Below are 26,304 nucleotides of genomic sequence, written 5' to 3' on the forward strand. Positions count from 1 at the left end.
GTCCTGCTTTCCATTCCATTTCCTGAAGCTTCTAACGAGGTGTCTGGGAGACATTGAAGGGCCTGTTTGCCCCTACCCTGGGCCTGAGCCTGGCAGTCTTCGGGCATGTGGGCAGGGCTGTCCCACTTGGCTAGTGGGCCATTTTTGGGGAAACAAACCCATCTCTGAGCTCGCTCTGCTCTGCTGTCCTGGTTCCCAGACCTCACCCTCCAGGCTGTGACCGAGTACAGGGTAGGGAGACCCCCAGGATGGATGTGACCTCAGGGCACCCAGGACTTCCTCCTCCTCCTTGGAGTCCCCACAACTTTCTGCACAGCTGCAGTGGGGCCCCTGCTTGGTCCTGAGTGCTCCTGATACCCACGAGGTCTTTGGCACTGTTCTGTCTTGGGGAGAGGCAGAGCTTGCCCAGCCCCAGATCCCTGAACGCCCCCCACCTACTGCCCTCAACCTCTCTGGGCACCCAGGAAGGTGCTTCTGTGCTGGGAACAAAGCCAAGGCCCGTCAGGCTGAGGCAGCGCTGCTGGTTCTTGGGGTGTGTCTCCATGGCTTGCGCCAGGCTCCTGCCTCCCCCCATACTCCATCTTCATTTTATTTGGGGGGGGGTCATACCCGGCAGTGTTCAGGGCTTACTCCTGGCTCTGCACTCAGAAATTGCCCCTGGCAGGCTTGGGGGACCATATGGGTTGTTAGGAATCGAACCAGGGTCTGTCCTGGGTTGGCCGCATGCAAGGCAAATGCCCTACTGCTATGCTATCACTCCAGTACCCTATCTTCAGAAGGTGCCAGGACCAGGTGCTGTTGGTCCGTAAAGGGGAAGGTGTAACAGAGAAGATGGAGCGGGGGAGAGACTGGGGATGAAGGGAGCAGAGGGGACAGCCATGCCTCTCTGCTGGGAGGAACAGACCCCTGGGGGCCGGGATAAGTGTCCAGTGTCCCTTCAGGGCAACCAGGTTTTCCTGCAGAGCTGGGAAAGTGATCATGAGACCCACAAGCCGCCATGGCCCGTGAAGGCGGAGAGAGAATGAGAGGGACCAGGGAGTCTCCGCAGGGCTGCAGGAGGAGGGGCTGTCTCAGTACGAGGGACCCCTAGACCTTCGAACCCTGCAATACGTGCCTTTCCTGTACCGTGTGTGTGTGTGTGTGTGTGTGTGTGTGTGTGTGTGTGTGTGTGTGTGTGTGTGTCCTCGAAATCTACGGATCCCTCGCGAGCCAGACCCCTTTTCCTTGATGTCCCATCCATCCCAGACCCTCCTGAGGTCTCAGCTGGCATGAGGGCCCGCATGCATGCTGCCTCTCACCCCCTTTCTCTCTCTCTCTCTCTCTCTCTTTTTTTTGGATATTGGGCGACACCCGGTGAAGCTCAGGGGTTACTCTTTGCTCTACACTCAGAAATCGTTCCTGGCAGGCTCGGGGGACCATATGGGATGCTGGGGATGGAAACTGGTCTATCCCAGGTTGGCTGCCTGCAAGGCAAATGAGCTACCGCTGTGCTATCGCTCCAGCCCCTCACCCCCTTTCTCTTTTTCTCTCTCACTTTTAGCCTTGAAAAGGTCTTTCGAGGTGGAAGAGGTCGAGACGTCCAACTCCACCCCTCCCCGGCGGGCCCAGACCCCGCTGCTGAGGACCACGGTCGCCAGCTCCACTCAGAAATTCCAGGACCTGGGCGCGAAGGGCCCAGAGCCCGCGGCCCGCCACTTAGACTCGCTTCCACAGCGCTCCCCAAAAACCACCCTGCGCCGGGTGGAGCTGTCCGGGCTCAAGGCCGAGCCCGCCCCGCGCCGCACCGAGCTCTCCATCGACATCTCCTCCAAGCTGGTGGACGGTGCGGGCTCCACCGCCCGCTTTGGCCTCAAACGGGCTGAGGTGCTGGGCCACCGGACGCCGCCAGAGCCAGGCCCTCGGCGGGCCGAGCTCACCTATCTGAAGCCCCAGGAGGCGGCGGCACCCCGCAGGATGGAGACCCCCACAGCTGCTGCCGCTGCTGCAGATGCAACCCCCAAGAGGGCTGAGGTCCAGGTGCCTAAGCAGGCCGAGGCACCCCCGTCCCCCATCCCGTCCCAGACCTTGGAGAATTGCGAACCCACCGCCCTGGCCCAGGGCCACAGCCGGCTGGAGCCCAGAGCACAGCCGGCCGCCATGGAGACGCCAGCTAAGAGCCAGGAAGGTGAGTGACCTTGTGGCCAGGGCAAAGTGGACTTGGGGGGACGGTCCCAGCTGGGGGTGGGGTGGGCCTGCTTCTTGGGGTGCCTGTGGCAATGGACCCACAGCTGGATCGTACTAGAGAAGCTAGAAGGTTGGTGGTAACTGTGGGTAGCTCTGAGGCTCCACATCTGGCAGTCCTCAGGGGTTACTCCAGCCTCATTGGAAGTGGGGGTGCTGAGTACATTGCAAACCTGTCTTTGCTTTTTATTGTTTGTTTTTGGGTCATACCCAGAGGTGCTCAGGAGTTACTCCTGGCTCTGCACCCAGAAATCACTCCTGTCAGTGCTTGGGGGACCCTATGGGATGCTGGGGTTCAAACCTGGGTTGGCTGTATGCAAGGCAAACACCCCACCGCCATGCTATCTCTCTGGCTCCTGTCTTTGCATTTTTCTGTTTGTTTGTTTTGTGTTTTGGGTCACACCCAGCAGCGCTTAGGGGTTACTTGGGCTCTACGCTCAGAAATCACTCCTGGCAGGCTTGGGGGACCATATGGGATGCGGGAATTCGAACCACCGTCCTTCTGCGTGCAAGGCAAACATCCTGCCTCCATGCTATTACTCCGGCCCCTGTCTTTGCATTTTTTGTCTTTTTTTGGGGGGTGGGTGAGTTTGGGCCACATCTGACAATGCTCAGGGCTCACTCCTGGCTCTGCACTAAGGGGTCATTTCTCGTAGTGCTCAGGGGGCCGTATAGGACGCCAGGGATTAAACCTGGGTCAGCCACGTGCAAAGCAAAAAGCAAATTCCCAACCTGCTATGCTATCACTTTGGCTCCGGCTCCAGAGGATTTGCAAGAATCCTGCTAGCAGCTTTGGGCACGTCATGGGGGGTCCAATCACTCCCAAACTGTATCTGCATCGAAGACTCCATGTCCTATCTTTCCTCCTCCTTCTGGGCCCCAGGGAAGCAGCCCAGATCCCCAGCAATGTGGCTGAGTTGAACCTGTGATATCCGTATGTGGCTTTGTTTTGGGGTGTGGTTCAGGGGTGAGGGATCCTTAGGAAGGGTGCACAGGCCTGCGTGGGGGTTGGTGGGATGTGGGGGCTCCATCAGGGTGCAGCTGCATGGTCACTGCTGGCTCTTCCACTCGGGCAGCAGAACATTCTAGGGTTTAAACCAGCCTTTTCCACTAATGATTTCCTGTTTAATGGAGTCGGTTTGCACAGAGCATGAAATGCCTTGTTTTGGCTGTTTTCCAGTGAGTGCTCATGGCTCTGCTGAGTCCCCCATACTCTCAGGGCCACCTCTACTGTCCTTATTGGTTCTGTTACACACACACACACCCAGCCCCTATCATGTCCTTATTTTATTTGATTTTGGGGCCACACCCAGCAGTACTCAGAAGTTACTCCTGACTCTTTACTCAGGAATTACTCCTGGCAGGCTCAGGTAACCCTGTGGGATCATCAGAATGCCAGCGATTAAACCTGGGTTGTACGCTTGCAAGGCAAATGCCTACCCCACTGTTGTATTGCTCCAACCTCTTATTTTTCCTTTAGTTTGTTTGTTTGGGGGCCACATCCCACAATGCTCAGGGTCCTGGCTCTGAACTCAGGGAACACTTCTGGCAGGTTCAGGCGACCCTATGGGATGCCAGGGATCAAACTTGGTCAACCTGTGCAAGGCAAGCGCCTTCTCTGCTGTACTATCATTCTGGCCCCACGCTCTTAATTCTGGGGTGCAGGGCCAGAATAGTTACTTCCAGGCTGCCCCCCTGTTCTGGGCCAAAGATCCTGGGCCCCAACCTGCTCTGGCCATATGTCCCATTCCCGCTGTCCCTGGCCTCTTCCCCACAGGCTGAAGGGACAGATGGGGGGAGGGGAGCATCTGTAGTGGAATGGGGGTCCCTGTGCTCTGCCTGGCCAATACCCAGCTGTCTGACAGTCGGAGTTGGGTGCAGCACATCCAGGAATGCCATGGGCAGCTGTAGGCTCTGAAATAGAGCTGGGCACAGCTGCTGGCCCTGTGCCCCCCCACCCCCCACCCCCCGCGGCCGAGGACTAGGGTGAGGCCTCAGGGTGCTTACCCGCCAGACAAGCAGCTGAGGGTTGAGCCATCTGCGGTCAGGCCCAGGACAGCTGCTGGGCACCCGCCTGGCCTGCACAATGGGGCTCTGTCTGGGGTCCACACAGCCCCCCATGGCCTGGAGTGGGGGCAGCACTACCCAGGACCCACAGTCACATCCGGTGGGCTGCAGGGATCCTGCCAGGCAGAGCCTGGGAAGACTCAGTGGAGTAGACTGGTACCTACCTCCTGCATGGGCCACTGTCCTGAAGGTATATCTCTATCCTGGTGTCCCTGTCCCTAGGGTCTCTCCATCTCCCAGGACAACCTACGGGTATCACGATGTCCCCTGGGTTCCTGAGTGTCTACAGCCAATGTGTGACCTGAGCTCTGGGGTGTCTGGCCAGGGAGGGCAATTGGGTCCCCGCTTTGACTTAGGGGGAGCCCCTCTAGGACCCCCAACTCTAAGGACCCCCCCCCCTTTGCAGCATCCTGGCTCCGATCGGCCCTGGGTTCTGCCGTCAAAGAAATGAAAGAGAAATGATCATGGACGGGTGGGTGAGCTCATGGTGCCAGCAAGGAGGCCAGGCTGGGGTCATGAGGGTCGTACTGGGTGTGCAAGTATGCATACCCCATGAGAGACACGGTGTATTGGGTCATTGCGTGAACCAAAGGGTGCGAGGAAGGACCCCTGTGACCTCCACGGCTGGCAGGAAGGGGTTTCAGTTCTGGCCTTTTCCCTTTGAGCAGCAAACCAGAAGCCCCCCTCCTGCCTGCACTGGGGATCATTTGAATATGGAAATCATTCAGCATGCTAGGGAATCTCAAAGGGACATTGCTATTTTATTTAGTGAATTAAATTTGGGGCCACACCCAGCACCATTCAGGGGTTCCTCCTGGCCCTGTTATTCAGGAATTAATCCTGGTAGGCTATGGGATGCCGGGGATCGAACTTGGATCTGCCGCCTGCAACGCAAATGCCCTATCCGCTGTGCTATCGTATCGGCCAGTCTTTGGCATTTTTATTTTTTTTTTATTTTTTATTTTTATTTTTTTTGGTTTTCGGGCCACACCCGGTAACGCTCAGGGGTTACTCCTGGCTATGTGCTCAGAAGTTGCTCCTGGCTTGGGGGACCATATGGGACACCGGGGGATCGAACCGTGGTCCGTCCAAGGCTAGCACAGGCAACCTTACCTTTAGCGCCACCGCCCGGCCCCAGTCTTTGGCATTTTTAAACAATGATTTTAACTTTTCCTCTCTTTGCTGCTGGCTGTAGTGCCTCTCTGTGGCATAGGGGTGGCACCCGGGATCCAAGCCCCTGTCTTGTACCCCCAGATCTCTCTGCCGGAGATGCCAGCAGATGCAGGCAGAAGTTGTGTGCATGGCAGGCTTCAGTGTGTCAGACCTAAAAGACCCATCATGGCGCCTGCCACCAGTTGTCGGGGAACTTTCTCCTGTGAGCCACCAGCCTCCGTCCCTGGCTGTGCCCGCGCTCCTGTCCCTGCCCAGCCTGGGGGTACGGGCCTAAAAAATAATTTGGATCCTCGTTGCTGTTGCCAGGCTGTGTCTGTGACCCTGTTCTTCGTCCTGAGAGATGGGGTAGCCATGCGCTTTGTCCTTCACAAAGCCAGGACGAACTCAGCGGGCGCCCTAGGCAACCGTGTGTGGGTTTTTTTGTTAGTTTTTTTCAAATGAATTTGGTTTTTAGGCCACATTGCCAATGCTCAGGACTTGTGCTCCTGGCTCTTGGCTCTGCTCTCAGGAATCACTCCTGGCAGTGTTCAGGGGACCCTATGGGATGCTGGGGATCAAACCCAGGTCGGCCTTGTGCAAGGCCAGCTCCCACCTCCCTGTGCAATCTCTGCAGCCTCTGGGTTTTAGGTTTATTTTTTTTGAAAGTTTTTATTCAATGCAGCTGGTTCACATTTCCCCAGTTGTTGGCTCTAAGTTTTATTTTTAGTGCGTTCTTCCGGGCGGAGGGTTAACCCTCAGCTGCCCAGCTGAATTTTTTGCTCTTCTCCATTCCTGGTGTCACACTCACGCCCCCTTCCTGCTCCTGCTCGACCACTGTCGTGTTTGGGGCCTGAAGTTGTGAGCGCCTTGGAATGTTTCTGGTTTCAGGGTGGGGGTGATGCATCGTGGGGCATGTGATGGAGCTATTTCTGCCCCATTTTCAGTGCCACTGGGGGCATATGTCCTGGAACAAGGCATCTGGAAGTGCTTCTCTGTCCCCAGGAATGGGGAGGCTTCTAACTGTGGCATTTCTGGGAAAACTTTTGAGTATTTTTTGTTTAGGGGCTACTCCTGGCTCAGGGATCTGGGATCAGGGCTGGGGGCTAGTTTCTGGCTGTGCTCAGAGACCCAGGACCTCCCCTTCCACAACTCCTGCTAACTTAAGATGTTTTTTTCCCCCTCTAGTTCTGTTTGGGTTTATTGGTTTTGCTTTGTTTTGGGGCCACACTCGGTGGTGCTCAGAGCTCACTCCTGGCTCTTGGCTCAGGGATCTTTCCTGGCAGGCTTGCGGGGACCCTATGGGATGCTGGGGATCAAACCTGGGTTGGCTGAGTGCAAGGCAAGCACCTTCCCCGCTGATTTACCGCTCCAAGCCTGTTGCTTCCTTTGAACCGTTTCCCTGCAGTCCGATGTTGGGTCTCTGGGGGATCTCTGCTGGCTCTTCATGCCCCCTGCGTGTTCCTACCCTCTCTCCATTTCTCCTGTTTGCTTCCCTTGGAGATAAGCTGGGAACAGGGGGTTCATTCTGGGGTGCTGAGGGTAACCCTATGCTTCTGGTTGGGGCCCCCAGGGGTTTGGAGGTCTGGTGGGCAGCTCCCTCTGTTCTTTCTTCTTGGGGATTCCCCCAGTGCTACTCACCAGAAACTCAGTTCAGATTGCTGAACCTGCAGCTGTGTCTACCTGCCCGAGAGTGAGGGGCTGGGACCCGCCCCCCCCAGACTACTGAGGCCAGCTAGAGGCTTGAAGGGTTCATGTGGTGCTTGGTTCTCTCTCTGCCTGCTGTGTGCAGATTCTGACCCACTGGGCCAAGTCTCTGGCCTCTTCTGCTTTTCCTTTCGAAACCCCCTGGAGAGAAGAGTGAAAGAAAAACCCCAGTTTGGGTCCCCCAGAGATGCTTAGCCTACCGCCCCAGGCATTGTTTTCTGGCCCCAAGCCCGAGGCTCAGTTCGATCCTCAGCAATATATGATCTCCCACCCCCGGAAGGGAGCCAGGAGTGGCCCCCTCAGCAGCGCTCCGCAGCTACAGAGCACCTCATGGTGTGGCCCCCACATCAGAAGAAAAAGCCCAGCTAGAAGGGAGGGGGGATGCTTCTCCAGTGGAGCTGATGGGGTTCCCTGCGCCCCCAGCCAGTTCCAGGGGAACCCTGCGTGTGGCACTGCTACGCTGCCCAGCTGTGTGTGTGTGTGTGTGTGTGTGTGTGTGTGTGTGTGTGTGTGTGTGTGTGTGATGAGTGTGTTATGAATGTGTGTGGAGTCCACCAGTCATGTGGGGAGGACACTAGTTGGTATCCCCCCATTTACGTTCCCATGTAGCTGACTGGGCTTAGGGTGTCCTGTGGGAGAACCCAGCTGACCCCATAAGAGCCCGATCACAGGCCCTATCCTGAAAAAGGTCCTCTGTCCTCTAATCCATAACTGGCCCCGGGAAGAGGTGATACAGGAAGCAGGGCCAGAGGCTTCTAGAAGCTTTTGACCTTTCAGGGCTGGTGTTTCACCCACCTGTCTCCAGCTGTAGAATCTGCTGCAGTCCAGAAGGGGACCTGGCCTGGCCCCATTTCCCACTGGCGACATGGCCCTAGGGCTGCACAGTCAGGAAGGGGTCCATTAGGGGCAGGACAGGGAACAGGAAAGAGGTCCACAGCCCCAGCTCCAGTGTGGCCTGGGCCAGCTGCTCAACCCCTCCGTGCCTCAGAATTGTCTTCAGGGACCCCATAGCACTACCCTGGGAGCACAACCCAGGGAGCACTTTCCAGGGAGTACTAGATCACAGCCCTGGGCAATGGGAGGAGCCTGGAAGTTTCCACCACCATATAAAGCCATCGGAAGGAAGGCAGGAGGGAGCTGACTCAGGCCTCCCACCAAGGCGTAAAGGGGCACAAATATTCCTGTCTCCCGTGGCCAGTCCCCCCCAACCCCCGCACCGGGCTCCCCCTGCATCCACCCCTGCGGCTCCAGCTAGCAGCGGCTGCCACCAGACCCTGCACATGCAGCCTTCCAGATCTTTCTGCCCTGCCTGCCGCCCACTGGTTCCCGGACTCCGTGACCCTTCGCCCTTCCCACTCGCCTCCTTCCGTCCTGCTCGGAGTGAAGTGCGGGGGTGCGTGAAGGCAGGGCTGAGGTGGGAGGAGCCCCTGGGTCCCTTGGGAGTGGCGCCCCCTCACCCAGGAGGACGCTTCTCCCCAGGACCCAGCTGTGCTGGCCGAGCTCCAGCTGTGCACCCTGAGCTGGAGGCAGGCTGAGGCAAGGGGTGTGCAGAGCCACATCCACCATGTGGCTGCGTGTGAGGCATCAGGGAGCAGCTTAGTCTCCTGCAGACCAAGAAGGGCCGGGGCTGGACATGGTGCCGATTTGTCTCCAGGACAGCAGGACCTGGCCCAACTCTGCTAGTCTCTGCTGTTGCGCTGGGGCAGACGTGGGGTCTCTGCAGGTGAGGAACCCTGTGCCGGCCGCCTTGGACTGTTTGTGGGGTGGTGGACACAGAGGGCATCTGGGCCTGGTGGACATGGGGAGAGTACGCACTCACCAGCTGGTTTTCCCCCCTTCTGGCATAGCCCTGAGCTGGCTGCATCATGTAGAAGGTTCCAGAAGTCAGGGCTCAGGAACTCAGGGTAGAGGGGTGAGAAAGGACTAGCCTAGAGAGAAGGAGGGAGCAGGGAAGCTTCATGACTACTGTCCTGTTGTCTGTCCTACGTATGTTCTGACCCTGGTTCTGTTGATGGCCAGCTGGGGGCAGAGGGAGCTGCACCTCATGAGGAACTGGTCAGTCAGCTGGGACCCGGCCCAGCCCATCACTGCCCTTTCCCTGATGTTCCTCCAGGGACGCTCTTGAGGGTGTGGCCTTGGGACTGGGACCCCTGTGCTCTTTCTTCTATGTTCCTTCCTACCCAGGAGCTGTGGGGGACTGTGAGAGGAGGAGCCACCTATGCCTGGGGATCCCCAGCCCCTTGCTGAGGAGTGACCCCACCCCCAAGTTCCCCATGGTGGCCAGCAGGGGACAGCAGAGGTCACTGGGAGAGTAGAGAGCCATCCTGGAGATGGGGCGCAGGCATCCCTGGCCTGTTCCAAGAGAAGATTCGGCAACCGGAGTCCCCTGTGGGCAGCACATGGCAGGGCGGGCTGGGGACCCCATCCTCACAGCTCCGCAGTGACCCTGGAGTCTGCCACCCAGTACCAAGCCAGTACTCAGTACTCAGTACTTAGTACTCAGTACTAAGTGCCCTGCTTATTGCTGCCAGTGCCCTCTCAATGCCCACCAACCCTTCAGGCCCATAGTTATCCCTGAGTCTCTGCAGGGCCACAGGGGAGGTGCTCAGATGTTGCAAATCAGCCCTTGATGGGGTTGACTGATGGAGGGATGGAGGATGAGGTCTTTCTTTCCCCTCCAGCTCGGAGGACGAGTCCACCACCCTGTTCAGCCAGCGGTTCTGAGGTGAAGCGGCGGGTAAAAGGCTAACAGACAGTTAGGCTTGTGAAAATATCAGCTTTATTCGGAGGACAAGACTGAAGCCAAAAGCCTCAGCATCCGTTCCAGCCAAAAAGCCCCCGGCCTTCCACAGACCCTTGCTTTTATCTCCCAGAATCAGGCACCGCTCAATGGTGGGAGCAGAATCAGGTACCACCCTAGAGTGAGAGCAGAATGCCAGGTCACACCCTAGGGTAGGGCACAATCACCATCAAGGTAGGGTCAGTAACATAATAATCCCATTGAAATGTTTATATAACAGTGTTTAACAACACTGCCTGTGGCCCCTTGGGGCTCAGGTGGACCCTAAAGCTCCGGAGGAGTGTCCCTGCTGCCTGCTTCACCCCTGCTCCTTTTCTCACCACTGGGGGGCATTGCCCAGACCACGGCCCACACTTTCTTGCCCCAGGCTGCCCTGTGGCCCCTCCAGGGAAGCCAGCTTCAGGCTGACCGCTCCTTGCTGAAGTTAGGGCTGTTCCCACCCTCAAGACTTTGTCCGTAGCCCTGACCCTGAACCTGGTCCTGACCCCTGACCTCTGCCCCCCTGAACCCCGCCTTCCTGGGCTGAGCTGGACTCTGATCCAGACTAGGCTCTGCTGCCCCACCATGCCCCACCCTCCACACCCTCCTGTACCTCCCTTCTGCCCCGCTCTCCCTCGTATCAGGCCATGTGGTGCTGATTAGGCCCTTCCCTGCTGGATTCGGGGTGTCCCCATGGGGATAGGCTTCCCAGCAGGGCCCCAGATTGGTTTTTCTGTGGTGTGGGGGTTGGCAGTGCTTGAGTGGGGGGCCTTCCTGTCCTATGGGGGTCCCCAACCTTGGATTATCAGGTGCGGCCTCTGGGAGAGGCACCGCTCAACCCCTCTCCCCCAAGCTCATCTTTAACCTGCTTTTCTAGAAGGTTCTCTGCCGCTGGGCCATGCAGGGAACCAGGTGGCCAGCCCTGGCCAATCTCCTTGGGTCACCCCATCCTGCCAGGGTGGACTGGGATGAAGGGGTCAGAACCAGGGCAGGAAGGGGATGGGCGTAGGGCATGGTCGACCCTCTAAGTGGGCGTCGGAAGCCCCAGAACTGCCCCCTTTTCCCTCAGGACTTTGGTGAAGCCAGAGACATGGGTCACCACGCTTGGGTCTGGACCTCCACAGGGCCTGGTCATTATGAGTGAGCACAGAGCTGGGAGTCCTGAGAGAGGCCAGAGAGGCCGAGGCACCTGCCCAGGACACATAGCCCCTGGCATGCGTCACTCATATGGGGTCCAGCTATCTGGAGTCGCCTCGTGCCACCCTGGGATGACAGGAGAGCTGGTGATCCTTGAGCTGTTCTGTCTGGGGGTGTTGCTGTCTTGGTCTTTCCCATGCATGGGTGCCCTCCAGAGCAGGAGGGCCGGCCCTGAGACCCCGAAGGCTGGGAAACCCCATGTGTGCTGTGCTAAGCAGCCACCAGATCCGAGCTCCCCAGAAGGAGGCATGGGGGGTGCAGGGAGCCTCCACCCCCACCCCATATCCCACTTGCTGCAGAACAGCTGTTGAGTGAGGAGGGAGAAGGAGGAGAAAGAATGAGGGGCTGGTTCCTTCCCCATAGGGTAGTTGCTCCTCCCCTAGTTCCCACCTGGAGCCCCTCCCCCAGGGTCAGCACTCACCTTTGGGGTGCAGGCGAGCCATGGACCAGGTCATGTATCATGTGTCATGTGTCTCCCCCTATACCTCCCTCCCTGCCCTCTCCCCTCCATGTCCCTCTATCCCAGCCCCCCTGATCTCTTGAGGTCCCTGGGTGAGGTCGAATTTGGAATTGGGGTCAGGAGCTACCTGAGGCCCCACCACCACCACCAGGCGGAAGTGGTTGACTGAAGGCTCTGGGGAATCTGGAGGCCCTGGCCCTGACCACGGCCCCCTTCTCTGCGCCCTGGTTGGCTAGTGATATCTAGCTCTGTCCTGCACAGTGTGGACACTCCCTTCATTTCTGCTATCAGCCTTGGAGGGCAGCCTGTGGGTGGTGGCCTTGGCCTTGAGAACAAAAAGAACAGAAGGTCTGAGGGCTGCTGGGCCTATTACTGGTCTCTAAGATGCAAAAGAAAGAGAAAGAGAGGGAGGGACAGAGACAGAGAGAGACAGAGACAAAGAGAAGGGTTAGAGGGACTGACAAGTGCTGAGGGCAGAGCGCAGAGCAGCCCCAGACCCCTCGGGGTGACCGGCTTTTGCCCCTTGCCCTGCCCCCCTGGACGGGACACGAGCCCAAGAATGCAGAAGCTTCTAGAAGCTGGCCAAGGCCAGGAGGAAGGGATTCTCGGCTGCCCCTGCCAACACCTCTGTCGCTCCCCTGCTCTGCCTTCTCACCTCCTTCCCTGTAAATCAGCATTCCTGTTCTCGGTTGGGAGTCTGGGATCGAGTTCAAGCAGTAGCCTCGGGGAAGTGGGTTGTCCTCTCCAGGGAAAACTGGGGGGGACGGGGTGTCCGTGACTTTCTGGACCCACTTGCTACTGCCTCCGCCTGTGACAGGCTAGGGAGACTCAAGTCCCAGGGGTGCCACATCCCTCTGGGCATTTTCTTCATGTCTTAGAAACAGGCTGGGGGTTGAGGGGCGGCGGATTGAGGACCAAGGAAACTTCGTGAAGCCAGAAGGCTTCTCTAGCCTTTTCTCATAGTCGAGGTAAAGGGCTGGGTGGGGGCCTTGAAAAGGGCAGAACTGAGGTGGCTTCTCCTCAGGAGCTACCACAGAGGATCTGGTGTGGGCTGAGGCCTGGGGATCCCTGCATTGGGGACAAAGAGATGGACCCAGGCTTTAGGCCCGATTACAGGGTGGCAGTAGTGTTGTGGTTGATGGGACCTGCCCATGTGGTGCTGAAGGGACTCAGGGTTCAGATAATGTCCCCCCCAAATCTGAGAGACCAGCATTCAGGCCTGAGGCTGCAACATGACACCAGGCTGGGCTCCTAGGACACATATAAGTTGTGTCAGCCTCCCCCATGCTTGACAGGAGGGTAAACTGAGGCTCGAACAGTGGCGACCTAACCACAGAGTAGATCATGACTTGTGTGTCACCAAATAGCGGAGGGTCTGCATGGAGGTAGAGTGTTTGCCTTGCATGCAGAAGGACTGCTGTTCAAACCCCGGCATCCCATTTGGTTCCCCGAGCCTGCCAGGAGTGATTTCTGAGCATAGAGCCTGTAGTAACCCCTAAGCGCTGCCGGTGTGACCCAAAAACCAAAAAACAGTGGAGGGTCTATGTCCAGTCAGGGAGGTGGAGGGAGGTAGAGGTAACCCTGAGCAGTGAATTGCCTGGCCCCCCACAGGAGGGCTTATCTCCTCAGAGGAAGGTCACCTCAGAGGAGGGCCTGTTCCCCTCACAAGAAGGCCTGTCCTCTCACAGGAAGTCTCCTCACAGAAGGGCTTGTCCCCTCATAGGAAGGTCAGCTCACAGGAAGGTTTGTCCTCTTTCAGGGAGGTTACCTAATGGGAGACCTGTCCCTCTCACAGGAGGGTCTGTTCTCTCACCGAAAGGTCTCATGGGAGAACCTGTCCCCTCACAAGGAGGTCACCTAATGGGAGGCCTGTCCACCTCACAGAAAGGTCGCATCATAGGAGGACCTGTCCCCTCACAAGAAGGTCACCTCACAGGTGGGCCTATGCCCTCACCTAATGGGAGGTCTGTCCCCCTCAACAGAAGGTCACCTCACAGGAGGGCCTATCCCCTCACAGGATTGTAACTTAATGGGTGGCCTGTCACCTTCACAGGAAAGTCACTTATGGGAGGGCCTGTCCCCTCACAGGAGGTCACCTCATGGAAAGGCCTGTACCCTTATAGGAGGGTCTGTCCCCTCACAGAAGGTCACTGATCCACAGTGCTGGAATGAAGGGACAGCAGGCACCCCGGGTTCCCACCCTCCGCTACTTAGGTTCAGCCAATGCCCAACCCTCTCCTCAGCATGTGGATCCTTCTCAGTTTTATTGGGGTCTCATTGTTTGGTTTGGGGTCACACCCTGGGGTCCTCAGGGCTTACATCTTTCTTTCTGTGCTCCCAGGGATCACTCCTGACAAGGCTCTGGGGGCTGTATGGTAGGTTGTGATTGAACCCAGGCCTGCTATGTACAAAGCAAGTGCCTTCACTGTACTACCACTCCAGCCTCTTATTATTCCTTTATAGCAAACAAAGTTGTTAGACTTTCGATTTTATTGTTATTGTTTGTTTGGGGACCACACTTGGTGGTGCTTATGACTTACTCCTGACTCCTTGCTCAGAGCCCACTCCCTGCTCTGGAGAGGTTGAACTCCTTTCATATCCGACCGAACAGCACCCCTCAAATTGTCTGTCTCCAGAGTCTTTGGTAATCTTCATGTTCAAGACCCATAAAGGTTCCAGGTTCTCTGGGGACAGTGCTTTATGGGACAGGCTCTCTCTAGTTTTCACAGACTTGGAGAAACGTCATCTACGTTGGAGCTGGGGATGTTGGGATGCTTCTAGGAATGGAACTCTGGGGCAGTGAATGAGCAGGTGGAAGCTGGACAGTAGTTAGGGTGTGGACATGGTCAGGGGATCATGGATCATCCTCGGGGTGCTGGTATTGTGTCCTGTCCCCGTCATTTCTGAAGCAGCATCGGGGTTGCTGAGCCCGGGCCACACGCGGCTGGGCAGTCTAGCCATCCTTGGGGGACAGACTGTGTTGGGTTGGTAGGTGCTGCTGTGGGTCCCCAGGTGCTGTGGGTGGGTGGTGGTGGCAGGGTTTGATGGGACCTGTATTTTTAGAGATGTGCAGGTTCCTGGGGCACCTGCAACCTTATAGAGGGACTCACAGCAGCCACACCTGCCCCGGGCCCAGTTTCTGACCCATCTCTGGACCAGATGTTGGGTCAGAGCAGCTTTTCAGGAGGTAAAGGACGGGTGGACATGGAGAGGCTGTGGTTTGACAGGCTGTGAGGAAGGGGTGCTTCTTAGAAAGGAGGAAATGAGTCCTTCCTGCCGAATTTCACAAATCTTCACAGGCTGATGAGTCAGCCCAGGCTGATGCCCCAGAAACACTGAATATGTGGCCTGTTGATTCCCCCCTGCCCCCCCCCAGCTTCCTGGAGGTGGTGCCTTCTAGAGAGGCACACCCCTACAGCACTTGGGGTACTCCTTGCTCTGTGCTTGGGGGCGTCACTCCTGGTGGGGCTTGGGGTCTCTGGGTGCTGGATCTTTTGGGGTGCCCTGTAGGTGTGGACCAGCTGTTGGTGTAGACACGCTGTTGGTTTAGACATGCTGTAGGTGTGGCCCAGCTGTGGGTGTAGACGTGTTGTCAGTATAGACACTGTGGATGTGGAGGCCTATGTTAGGTGCCAGGGTCTCCCAGATGCAAAGCCTCTTGTGCTGTCTCTCTGGGCCTGGAGGTAGTGACTTGAGGTGGTTGATCTGGGTCTGGTGGTGGCCCTGTGCTTCCTTCCTCTCCTCTGTCCTGCCTGGAGACCTGAGCTTGAGCGAAAAGGGGGGAATGGGCCAGGTCAATGCTGGGTCCCAGGCTGTGGGAAGTCACTGGGGGAGTGAGAAGGGCCGAAAGGGCTGTCTGAGTGACAGCAGTGATTGGCTCCTGCTGACTCCTGCTCACCCCACTCGGCACCCTAGAACGAACAGGATTTTGGAAAGTGATGGTCTCGGGCACCAGGCCCCACAGGTGGGACAATTCATCGCAGTTCATCTGGTTCTATGGATCGTTTGGGGTGCCCTGGGCAAGGAGTTTCCTCCAGACTCACTCAGCTCCCTGTACCCAGTTTTACTCTGGGACACAGTGTAGACACACTGTCCGTGTAGACACACTATCGCTCCAGATGCACTGTAGGTGTGGACCAGCTGTTGGTGTAGACACGCTGTTGGTTTAGACATGCTGTAGGTGTGGCCCAGCTGTGGGTGTAGATGAGCTGTCAGTGTAGACGTGTTGTCAGTGTAGACACTCTGTGGGTGTGGAGGCCCGTGTTAGGTGCCAGGGAAGAACATCCCCAAGGAGTGGCGGGAAGGGCAGGGCCTGGCACAGGGAGATACTGCCCTCAAGGTTCAGAGGTGCCCCCGCCCTGGCTGTGGGGACTGCTGGGTGCCTGCTGCCCTCTGGGTGCTCCTGTGGGGAGCCCAGGGAGTCGAGATACACGTGTATGACACATGGCAAGATCAGAGCCCTGTGAACACCACCCCCTTCTCCACCCTTTGTCTGTCTGAGGCTGAGGCTGAAGCTTTTCGGAGATCCGAGGCAGGTGGCAGGGTGGTGGGCAGGGGAGCGGCAGTTCCCTCCACCCTGCCTGCAGCCCGGTGCCTGTGGGGAGCTGGGGTCACTGTCTCATGTCAGTGGAGGGGAACGGGGATGGGGGGCCCCAGTGTCCTGGGATAGCTGGGATAACATCTGAGTGTGAGGCCCTCCGGGGTACAGCCAGACTGGGGCTCCAGGGACCAGCCGTCAGGTGTATAAGGTGCGTTTGCTACTGGAAATCCTGTTCCCTCTGCCCTCCATCCAATGCTCACTGCCCTGTGTCATGCTCATAAGAGTCTGGCTAGATGTGAGACCCCATGCCATGTAGGTGGGGTGTGTCGGTGCTCCTGAGTGACAAGTCAGGGCTCAAGGGTCAGGGGTCAAAGGGGTCTGATGGTTCCTCTTTCCACGGTACTTTATGACATACTTTTTCAGGGTGGTCTATCTGTCTCTCACGTTGTACACCTTGAGTTCCAGAACATTCTTTTTTTTTTTTTTTTTGGTCTTTTGGGTCACACCCAGCTGCGCTCAGGGGTTACTCCTGGCTCTATGCTCAGAAATCGCTCCTGGCAGGCTCAGGGGACCATATGGGATACCAGGATTCGAACCACTGACCTTTTGCATGCAAGGCAAATGCCTTACCTCCATGCTATCTCCCCGGCCCCCTGAACATTCTTATCACCAGGAAGGAAGCACAGCATCTGCTGATACTCTGGTCCCTCCTCCTCCTACCCTGAGTGTGGGTGTGGACATGGGTGGGCAGGGATGGGATATGGCACCAGTCAGTGAAGACAAAGGGGCACGGTGGTGACACCCTTTTCTTGAACCAGGGATGCTGACAGATCATCCTTCTGTCCTCTCGCCTCTCATGCGGACACTCCATCCAAAACTGGACTGCCACGTCACCCCCCTGCTTGGGCAGGATGGGGACCTCCTTTTTGGGGGAGGGGCACAGCCAGTAGTGCTCAGGTGTTACTCCTGGCTCTGCTTTCAGAAATTGCTCCTGCCAGGCTGGGAGACCATATGAGATGCAAGGAATCAAACCCAGGTCTGTCCTGGGTCGGTCACCTGCAGGAGAAATGCCCTACCACTGTGCTATCTCTCCAGCTATCTCTCCTTTTTGTTTTTTTTTTGTTTTGTTTAGTTTTGTTTTGTTTTTGTTTTTGTTTTTGGGTCACACCCGGTGGTGCTCAGGGTTACTCCTGGCTGTCTGCTCAGAAATAGCTCCTGGCAGGCACGGGGACCCTATGGGACACCGGGATTCGAACCAACCACCTTTGGCCCTGGATCGGCTGCTTGCAAGGCAAACGCCGCGGTGCTATCTCTCCGGGCCCACTCCTTTTGTTTTGGGGGCCACACCCAGCAGTACTCAGGGATTACTCCTGGCTCTGTGCTCAGAAATCATTCCTGGTGATGCAGTGCTGGGGGGCCCTGCAATCAAATGCCCTTCGCGCTGTGCTAAGTTTCTGGGGGTTCAGCCCTGACTGGGCACTTCTAGGAAGGCAGGTGTGGACTCAAGGCTCCCCAATCTCTCACTTGAACACTTGTAAGGAGGGGTTCGAAGGACTCTGGCTTGGACATGGGACCTAGATGCTGCTCAGAAACCCCCACTTCGGTAGATAGCAGCCTCCAGACCGCGAGGGCTGGGGAACCCTGATGACTTATTGGTCCAGCCATATGTGTGTGAGGGTCTTTCCAGCCCCAAGTACCATGGGATTCCATGTGGGAGCTGCCCCCACCCCAGGACACTGAAGGTCAGAGGTGGCACGGGAAGATCCTGGCAGAGGCCCTGCCCTGCCTGGCCCCGATGTGCTCCCAACTCCCTCCTCCGTGGATCCTTCACCCATACCCCAGGCTCTCAGTTCCTAGGGGCTGCAGGGAGGGAAGGGGAGCCGGGATCCTCCACCTGAGTGAGCCACCCATCTTGTCTTCTCCTTCCTCTCCCCCTCACATCCTGGCGCCTGGGACAGCAGACGGGCACCTATGGGGCTGCAGGACAGAGGGTGCCCGCAGGCAGCTCTTCACCCCATCTGCAGGGGAGGGGGCTGATCAGGTACATGAGGGGCTGTGACAATCTCTGTGGTCCACCCCGCTGGGAGGGTAAGGGGGGACCCTGCCTGCCTCTCCCCTGTGCCCCCTGCTCCCCTCTCGCCCCTCTGCCTGCTAGCCTGTCCCATGCCCTCCTACCTCTGCCCTCCTACCTCGTTCGGGGAAGTTCCCGGTTCCTTGGCCACAAAGCCCCTTTGATTGTCGCTGGGCTCGAGCACGTGACGGGGCGGCGCTCTCGGGGTGCAGCGCTGCAGCTCGGCTGCTGGTGAGTGTCCTCCCTGCCTCGCTCCCTCGCTCTCACCTCGCTTGCTCCGATCCTCGCTCTCACCCCGGCTCCCTTTGTTCCTCCTGGCCGCCCGCCTTGCAAGGGGAAGGAGCTCCCGGTGGCCCAGTCAGGCTGGGCCCGGAGCAGCTCCTCCCAGGGCCCCTCCGGGCCGGCCGGGGTAAGGGAGGTGGGGGCCCCAGCCACCGGTTTGCACCCCTGCAGCAGCGGGCTGGTCTGTGCCTGTGGGCCATGCGGGGCCCAGATTTTCTGTCCAAGAGCCGAAGAAAAGGGCTTTGTGCAACTGCAGCTGTGTCTTTATAAATATTTGGCCGGCTCGGAGGGCCGCTTCCTTCTGGCCAGAGTTTCGGGGAGCCGATCCCCTTTCTCTGGGGTCTCCCCTGACTTCCTGGAGGACTGTGGTGGTGGTGGATGTGTAACCACACGGCATCCAGCCTAGTGTGGGACCCTGAGCAGGAGCCCCAGGGGGACCCCCTGGAGCCTCAGCCAGCAGAGCAGGGTGGTCGTGTCTTGTCCGGGTGGATCGGGGTGAGCGGGAGTGGGCAGAGGCTGGAATCTGGAATGCACCAGCGGGCGTGGGGAGTGGGGGAGCAGGTGCCAAGCTCCCGGGGGGGGGGGGGGCCAGGCACCCCAAGGGGTTCCCAGACTATTGTGTTCAGGTGTGAGGAAGGAGCCCCAGATCTGTTCCCCAAGATGGAGTGGGGTGGGGGGGATCCCCCAGGCTGGAGTCTGCTGGGGTTCCCAGACCATTGTGTTCAGGTATGGGGAAGGAGCCCCAGACCTGTTCCCCAAGATGGAGTGGGGTGGGGGGATCCCCCAAGCTGGAGTCTGCTGGAGTTACTTCCCAATGCTGCGCTGCCTCCTGCTCCACCCTGGAATCCAGCACCCCCTTGAAGCTTCTCGGAGCTTCTCCGAGGTTCCAAAGTGTCTTTCCAAAAACCGGCTCAGAATTCCTTTTTCAAGAGCCGAGCTCACGGCCGCTTTGTGGGTGTGTGTGTGAAGGGAGCCCCATCCTAGCTGAGGTTCTTTGGTGCTTTGGGTTCCAAGTGGAAAGGCGTGTAGGGAGCAGGGCAGGGCACCCTGTCACCTTCCTGGGGTTCCTTGCCTTCCTTGCAGGCCTTTCTGGCCTGAAGGTTTGGGGTAAAGAGGAATGAGAGCTCCCACAGCCTCCATTTAGGAAGCGGGAAGTGAAGAGTCTCAACTTTGGGGGGGAAAGTGGAACCCCATGTCTCACATCTGTAATCTCAGGACTCCCTGATCCCATCCGTTCTACGTGGGGCACCATTGACTTGATCTGTCCTGTTCCATAGGGCCCCTTTGTACCCAGGGGTGCAAGCCACTGGGGGGTAAAGATTCAGTTTTGCTGGAGAAGGGACCAGCCTGGAGCATAGGACCAGATCCAGGCCTGGAAACAGGAGACCTTCAGACACAAGAGGCATCCCAGGGCCCCTCTGAGAAAGCAGAGTTTCTTGTTTGGATCCCTGCCCCCTCCCAGTTCCCTCCTGACCCCCCATTTCCTGTTGTCACTCAGCCCCCCACCACTTCCTGTTGTCACTACAGCATCAGTGCAGGGCCCTGGACTGAGACACCCTGTTTGAGGATCCCCCCCCAGCCTGCAGCTACAGAGAGGGTTTGGGCCTGGGAGCTGTCCTGAGTGGGCTAGGGTTCCCCTCAAAAGTCATCCTCACCTGCCTCCTGAGGGGCGGAAGCCCGACTTGATCTTCATTGTGGGGCCCATGATGGAACTGGGACCTCACGCATGTGTTCTGGGGATCCCATCCATTCCTGCCCACGACTTTATTTCCACATGCTAGGACGTGGCATGTTTGCTGATTTCCCCCACACCCCTGTTGGGGGACCTACTCTTAGACACAGTGGGAGACTGTTGCTCCCTGCACTCGGGTTCCTGGCCCCTTCCTGCACCCCGTGGGTTTGGGAGTGGCGCCAACACCCACCTGCTTCCAGGGACAGGCAGTGGCATGTGTGTGCAGCTCGGGCCTCCTGAGAAGTATCTGGGGGCTCAGGGACCCCACACCTGCAACGCAGAGAGGTATATGGGCCCCAGAGCACCGTTCCTGTATACCCCCACCCTAGCTTTGTCTCCTTGTCTGGTGTAAGCTCAGATGGGCTTTGGGTGCCATTCCACCCAGCTGGATTTACGGGGAGAGCGTTGGCCTTGGTTTTGGGGTGCACCTGGGTGGGAAGGAAGTAAAAGACAGCGGTGAAACATTCCCCTTGGTTCTTGCAGTGAAAGAGTTGATTTTTTTGTTTGTTTTGGTTTTGGGGCCACACCCAGCTATGCTCAGGGCTTCCTCCTGGCTCTGCACTCAGGAATCACTTCTGATCGTACTTAGGGGGGCCCCGATGGGATGCCGGGGTTGAACCTAGCTTAAACCTGAATGACCACAAGCAAGTCAAGTGCGATATATCATCTCTCTGGCTTTTGAAAAAGTGGCTTGTGTCTGGGTCACATATGGAACCTCCCCACCCTGGTTTCTTTTGTAGCTGTGGAGGGCTGGTGGGGGTCACCTTGTGACACAGACCAGCCCCTTTCCTTGTGTCAGTATTGAGGGCTGCACCGAGCACCCCACTGCGTCCCAGAGTCAGTGCTGGTGTCCCCGGGAATGTGCACTTACAGATCCCCATCTCTTATCTTATCTCTCAGGCTAGTTTCCAGGCGCCTGTCACCAGGCCTGAGGGGGGCGGAGATAAGATTGTTCTGGGCTCTCAGGTCCCTGAGATAGATGAAGGACTCTTGGGTGTAGACATGGGGACTGTCCTGCCAGGTCAATCTCAGGATCTCTGTTCTCCAGGTGCACGGTCTGGGGTTTTGGGTGTTGTCCCCAGGACAACTCTGCTCACCTTTGCTGAGTCACCTCACAGTCCCCCACGGGGACCCAGTGTCTGGGGGGTGGGAGGGAGAGGTCTTGAGAGCCTCTTGGGAGCTATGCCACACAAAACGCTGTTTTCTTTGCCCTGTGCTCCTGGAGTCAGGCAGTGTTAACAGTGACCCTGCTTGCTGCTGTGGGGGGCAGCTGGGCCTGACAGGGGAGCCCTATTCCCACCACCAGCACCACCCTGATGCAGGTTCCAGTCTGGGATTGAACACTGACCCCTGCTGAGGGAAGAGGCTCTGGGTGCAGGAGGTGGGGCTGACCTCCTGGTGCCCGAGCTGCTGCCCATAGGGCATCCTCACTGTACCTATGCACAGTGTGGCCCCAGATGTGAGCTTGCACTTCCTTCCAGCTGCCCTGTGTCCTCCGGGACTTCACTGGGAGGTGCTTTTGGGGGCGCTGTGCCTAGGACCTCTGCCAGCTGCCCTGACCTGGACAAGGTGGGCAGGGGGTAGGCAGGCTGCTTGCTATTTGGGGCCACCTCTCCCTAACTTGCTTCCTTCTTTGCAGAGGGAACTTTGCAGGTTTGGGGTTTACCTGCGCTTCTTGGCTGACCTGTCCTCTGTCTCTGCGAGAAAACTGGGCCCCTTTCTCTTGCCCTCCAGCTGCCTTCCAGTGTCCTTTAAGTTGAAGCTGGAGCCTAACAGCCCTTATGGGGCAGGCATTGGGACAGGAAAGGTGGCAGGAGGACCCCGCGGAGGCAAAGGTCCTCCAGGGCCCGCCTTCTCCATGTCCACTGATTTCTGCGTGGCCGCTGATTGGCTGCGTTCTGCTGCCACGCCCTCAGGGGCGGGGCCGTGCACGGCGGGTCCTTATTTTAAAGGGCCAGCTCCTGGGTCATTTTGGGACAAGCAGGATACTAGGTAAGGGTAAGGATTAAGGGTAAGGTGTGAGTCTTTCTGCGCCAGGAAGTTTCTGGGGACCCCGCGCCCATCAATGCGCTGCACTGAGGCTCTGGGACACAGTGCTGGGACACAGGGGACTTGGCTGTGGTCCATGGGGGAGATTTTTCTCTGTTCCCGGCTGGACCTAAGAGCTTGATTGAAATGCATCACATGGATCACCCCGGATCTGTTCACCCAGGAACAGGGCTTCCAGTACATTTTTGAGTCACCGCTTCCAGAATTCACCACCGCTGCCTCCTCCTGGCCCCCACTCTCGGGGCTGCCCTTTGCACTATTTGCTGTTCGCAAAGTTCCACTGATGTGGACCAGCCCCTTTGCATGCTGTGTTGTGTGGTGATCTGGTATGACAGTGAAGCAGTGGTGACATGGTGACATGCACAGTACCATACATAGGCGGTGTCTCTGCAGTTCCTGTGGTGCTGTTCCCTTTGTGCTGCCTGGCAGTTCTTGGTACCAGTGTCTGCAGAACCTAGAGTTATGTGGGCTTTGTTGGGGGAGTCACAAAGGCATAGGGGGTGGGGTCTGGGGTGGAACTTGAGGTCTCACCCATCAGGCAGTCCTGGTGTGTTGTCTGAGGCCCTGTCTCCTGCCCCCCCCCCTCGCAGGACACACATGGGCGGGTAATTCTGGTGCGTTTAGGCCTACAGGCAGGGGATCCTGAGAGTTCCTGGGTTCTGGGGAGTCCAGCTGGTTCCTGAGATATCCTGGCTGGCTCTTGGGGGTCCTGGGGAGTCCTGGGAAAGTCTGGTGAGCCTCGCCCCAGCCTCTTGACCCCCTTGCCTGCAGAATAAGACAGGGGGAAGCGCAAGACTTGGTCCTTCCCAGGAACCAAGCCGCCCACTGTAGTGAACTGTGGCCCTGGAGAGGAAGTAGCAGCTAGTGGGTGGGGTGGGTGGGGAGGCCCAGGAGGCCCCTTACCTCCCCTCCCCACCATCCTGGGGCATCTTTCCTCTGCAGTGGGATGGGAGGGTGAAAGCAAGAGGGGAGTGCCGCCTCTGGGGGCCCAAGAAGGGGTGCGATACCCAGAGCTCCCCAGTTTAAACGGGGAGTGACCCTCCCAGCAGGCCCAGAGCCCACCCTATGCCAACAACTGCTCCACCCCTTGTCCGAAGCTCCACCCCGGCCTGCAACGCTTCCCATCCTCCCGGTTCCAGGCAGGAATTACCATATGAATGTAGCTTCTTCCCGGAGCTGCTTCTGGCAGCTGGGGCCCCAGGGACTCTGGGGACTCTGGGGACGGCTACCCGAAGGAAGGTAGCAGCCTGGAGCACTCCTGAGACCCCCGGAGGGCCACCCCTAGGTTGAGGACCCTGTGTTCTCCTCCCCCTGGGGTGTCCCTCTCTGGACCTCCTGGACCCTCCGATCCCCCTAGTAGCCCCAGGAGGGGCTTTGGCAGAGGTGAGTGCTTTGGGAACTGAGGTTCAGTGCAGAGTCCTGGGGGCCCATCCCCCTGCGGCCAGGCCTGGGCGCAGCTCCAGACCCTTTTTGCTCTACCCTGGGCCTGTGCACGGCCTTTGAACCTCTGGGCTGCAGACTCAGGGCTGGGAACCAAGTGGGCTGAGTTTGCCTGATCTGGGGTTGGGTCCCAGGCTGGGCCCCTTCTTCTTGGGTGACCCCAGACCGTGCCTCCCCCAAGATTCCATCCCCTCCCTGGAACCCTGAGCCCAGGATGGCGCCCCTTGGGTGGAAGGGGTTCTGGGCTGGCCTCCCTCCTGCCCTCCCTTTCACCATCTCCCGAGCCAGATTTCCTGAATGGGCAGGCACTGTTCCCGGAAGTCCGTCTGTCCTTCCGCCTGGGTGCTCTGTGGCTCCAGATTGAGGAAGTGGGTCATTCACATCTCTCACTGAGGGCCCAACGCCACCTCCAGGAAGCCTGCCATGAAGGCAGCAGACCGTGGGAAGCTCACAGAGGAGGAGCAGGGGCCACCCCTATGGAAAGATGGGGGGAAAGGCAGTGAGTTGATTATCTGTCCATATGTCTTGTCATACCCCATTTATCATCCTCCCGTCTCCCACCCTGCCACCTCATCACCCACCCATTCACTGTTTATTTATTTATCTACCCACCCTTTAACCTACTCATTACCCATCTACTCATTCACCCACCTGTCTACCTATCCACCTACCATCCATCCACCCACACCCACTTACCAACTCATATACACATCTACTCATTTATCCACCTATCTACCCACCTATTCATTCATCCATCCAACCATCCACCCATTCATCAGTCCATACATTTAATATCTACCCATCCATCTACCCACCTATTCATCCATTCATCTATCTACCTAACCATCCATCCATCCTTGTGCTGATCTGCTCATCCACACACCAGACGTTCGTCCATCCATCCACTCATCTATCCAGCTATATCAAGTTTGCCATCAATTCACTCACCTTTTTTTTTTTTTTTTGGGCCACATCCAGTGATGCTCAGGGGTTCCTCCTGGCTGTCTGCTCAGAAATAGCTCCTGGCAGGCATGGAGGACCATATGGGACACCAGGATTTGAACCAACCACCCTAGGTCCTGGATTGGCTGCTTGCAAGGCAAACGCCGCTGTGCTATCTCTCCGTCACTCACCCTTTTATCTGCCTATTCACCCATCCACTCACCCATCCACCCACTCACCCACCTACCCGTCCATCCACCAACTCATCTGTATATCCATCCCTTAATCCCTCTACCCACCGATCCTTCCACCTGTCCACCCACCTATCTATACACCCTTCTACAATATCCCTCCACCCCCCCACCTTCATCCCTCCATCTCTTCATCTATTCCTCCACCTGTCCATCTATTCATCCATCCGTCCATTCATCCCTCCACCCATCCATCTTTCCAGCATCCATCCTTTCACCATCCCTCCATCTCCTCATTCATCCTTCATCTGTCCTCTCCATCTATCCATCCACTCCTGCGCCTATCTTTCTGTCCTCTGCAGGAAGAAATTATGTGGGGTTCCCAGCAGAGAGGGGGCTCTGTGGGAAAGGACAGAAGGCCCCGGGGTAGATGGATCATGGGCAGAAGCACGGAGAGTTCTAGAGAGTTCTGGCGGAGCTGGAGCAGACAGCTGGCCTAGGCTTGGACTTGATTGATGAGAACTTGAGCATTTGCTGTGCCAGCTGCCGGCCTGGCCGCGGTTTATAAATATCTCCTTTCATCCTGGAGAGGAGTGTGTGTTCGCACCACTTTTCACACATCAGAACCTAAGGTGCAGGTCCTGGGTGGTGCTGGGGAGTCCAGGGGCCAGAGTTGGGCTGCAAACAGCCCTTCTTGGTGGTTGAAAAAAGTCCCTGCCTGTGACCAGGGCAGGGGGTGTCTGGGGTGTGGTGATGGCTGGCAACTAGAAGGAAAGACGGGAGCTGAACTGATGAGAAAGTCTTTGGCAAGCTCCTCTTGGGGGTCATGTGACATGAATGGAGTGCCGGCCCGCCCCCCCCCCCAAACTTCTGGACCCTTCTGGAGGGGGTGAACCAGGGCCCCTCGCCCCTTCCCAGAGGATGTCCACTCCTTTCTTCTGCCCACAAGGATCTGGGGGATTGTACACCCACTTTCTGTCATTCTAGCCTGTTCCAGGAGGGCACCCCGCCCTTCTGGTTATCCTCCAGACTCCCTCCCTCCTAGGGGACCTCCCTTGTCCCCCCATGATAAGTGGAAATTCCAGCTTCCAACCGGGCAGATGGGCCTGCCCACCCACCACCCTCAGCCCTCGAGGGGGGATACAGCCCCTTCCCTGTACTGTGGGGGCCTGCTTGGCCTCGGTGGGTGGGCGAGACTGGGGTGAGGGGCAGGATTCTGGCTTTGCTTCGGGGCAAGGGGGCCCCTCGTCCAACTGGAGGCTGTGTGGGACAGCCAGGGTGGGAGGTAGGGTCCCCCCCAATAAAAACCCCTGTACTGGAAGTGCCTCCCCCATCAGACTGGCAGCTTGTAGAAGGTGCCACCAGCAGGCCTGCAGGTCTGAGCCTGCTTGCAGCCTGTCTCCCGGGAGGAGGCGGCTGGGAAGGGGAACAGATGCTGCGGGGGGCGGGGGCGGGGGTTGGCCTGTGTCCAGACTCGG

General features: G+C 57.9%; 1 protein-coding gene across 4 annotated transcripts in view; it reads left to right on the top strand.

The window, feature by feature from the left end:
* Window positions 1-26,304, top strand: part of SEPTIN9 (septin 9) — a 70,330-nt gene that overhangs the window by 33,868 nt on the left and 10,158 nt on the right. For 2 of the 4 annotated variants that reach the window (XM_049776213.1, XM_049776204.1), the window contains exon 2: window positions 1,541-2,164. In XM_049776213.1, the coding sequence (XP_049632170.1) occupies window positions 1,541-2,164 (624 nt within the window). Of the gene's footprint in view, window positions 1-1,540; window positions 2,165-18,385; window positions 18,422-24,046; window positions 24,193-26,304 lie in introns of those variants that run through there. The other 2 variants (XM_049776228.1, XM_049776220.1) reach the window with 2 other exon arrangements.

Source organism: Suncus etruscus, chromosome 1, assembly GCF_024139225.1.
Source record: "Suncus etruscus isolate mSunEtr1 chromosome 1, mSunEtr1.pri.cur, whole genome shotgun sequence".
NCBI classification, from domain to species: domain Eukaryota; kingdom Metazoa; phylum Chordata; class Mammalia; order Eulipotyphla; family Soricidae; genus Suncus; species Suncus etruscus.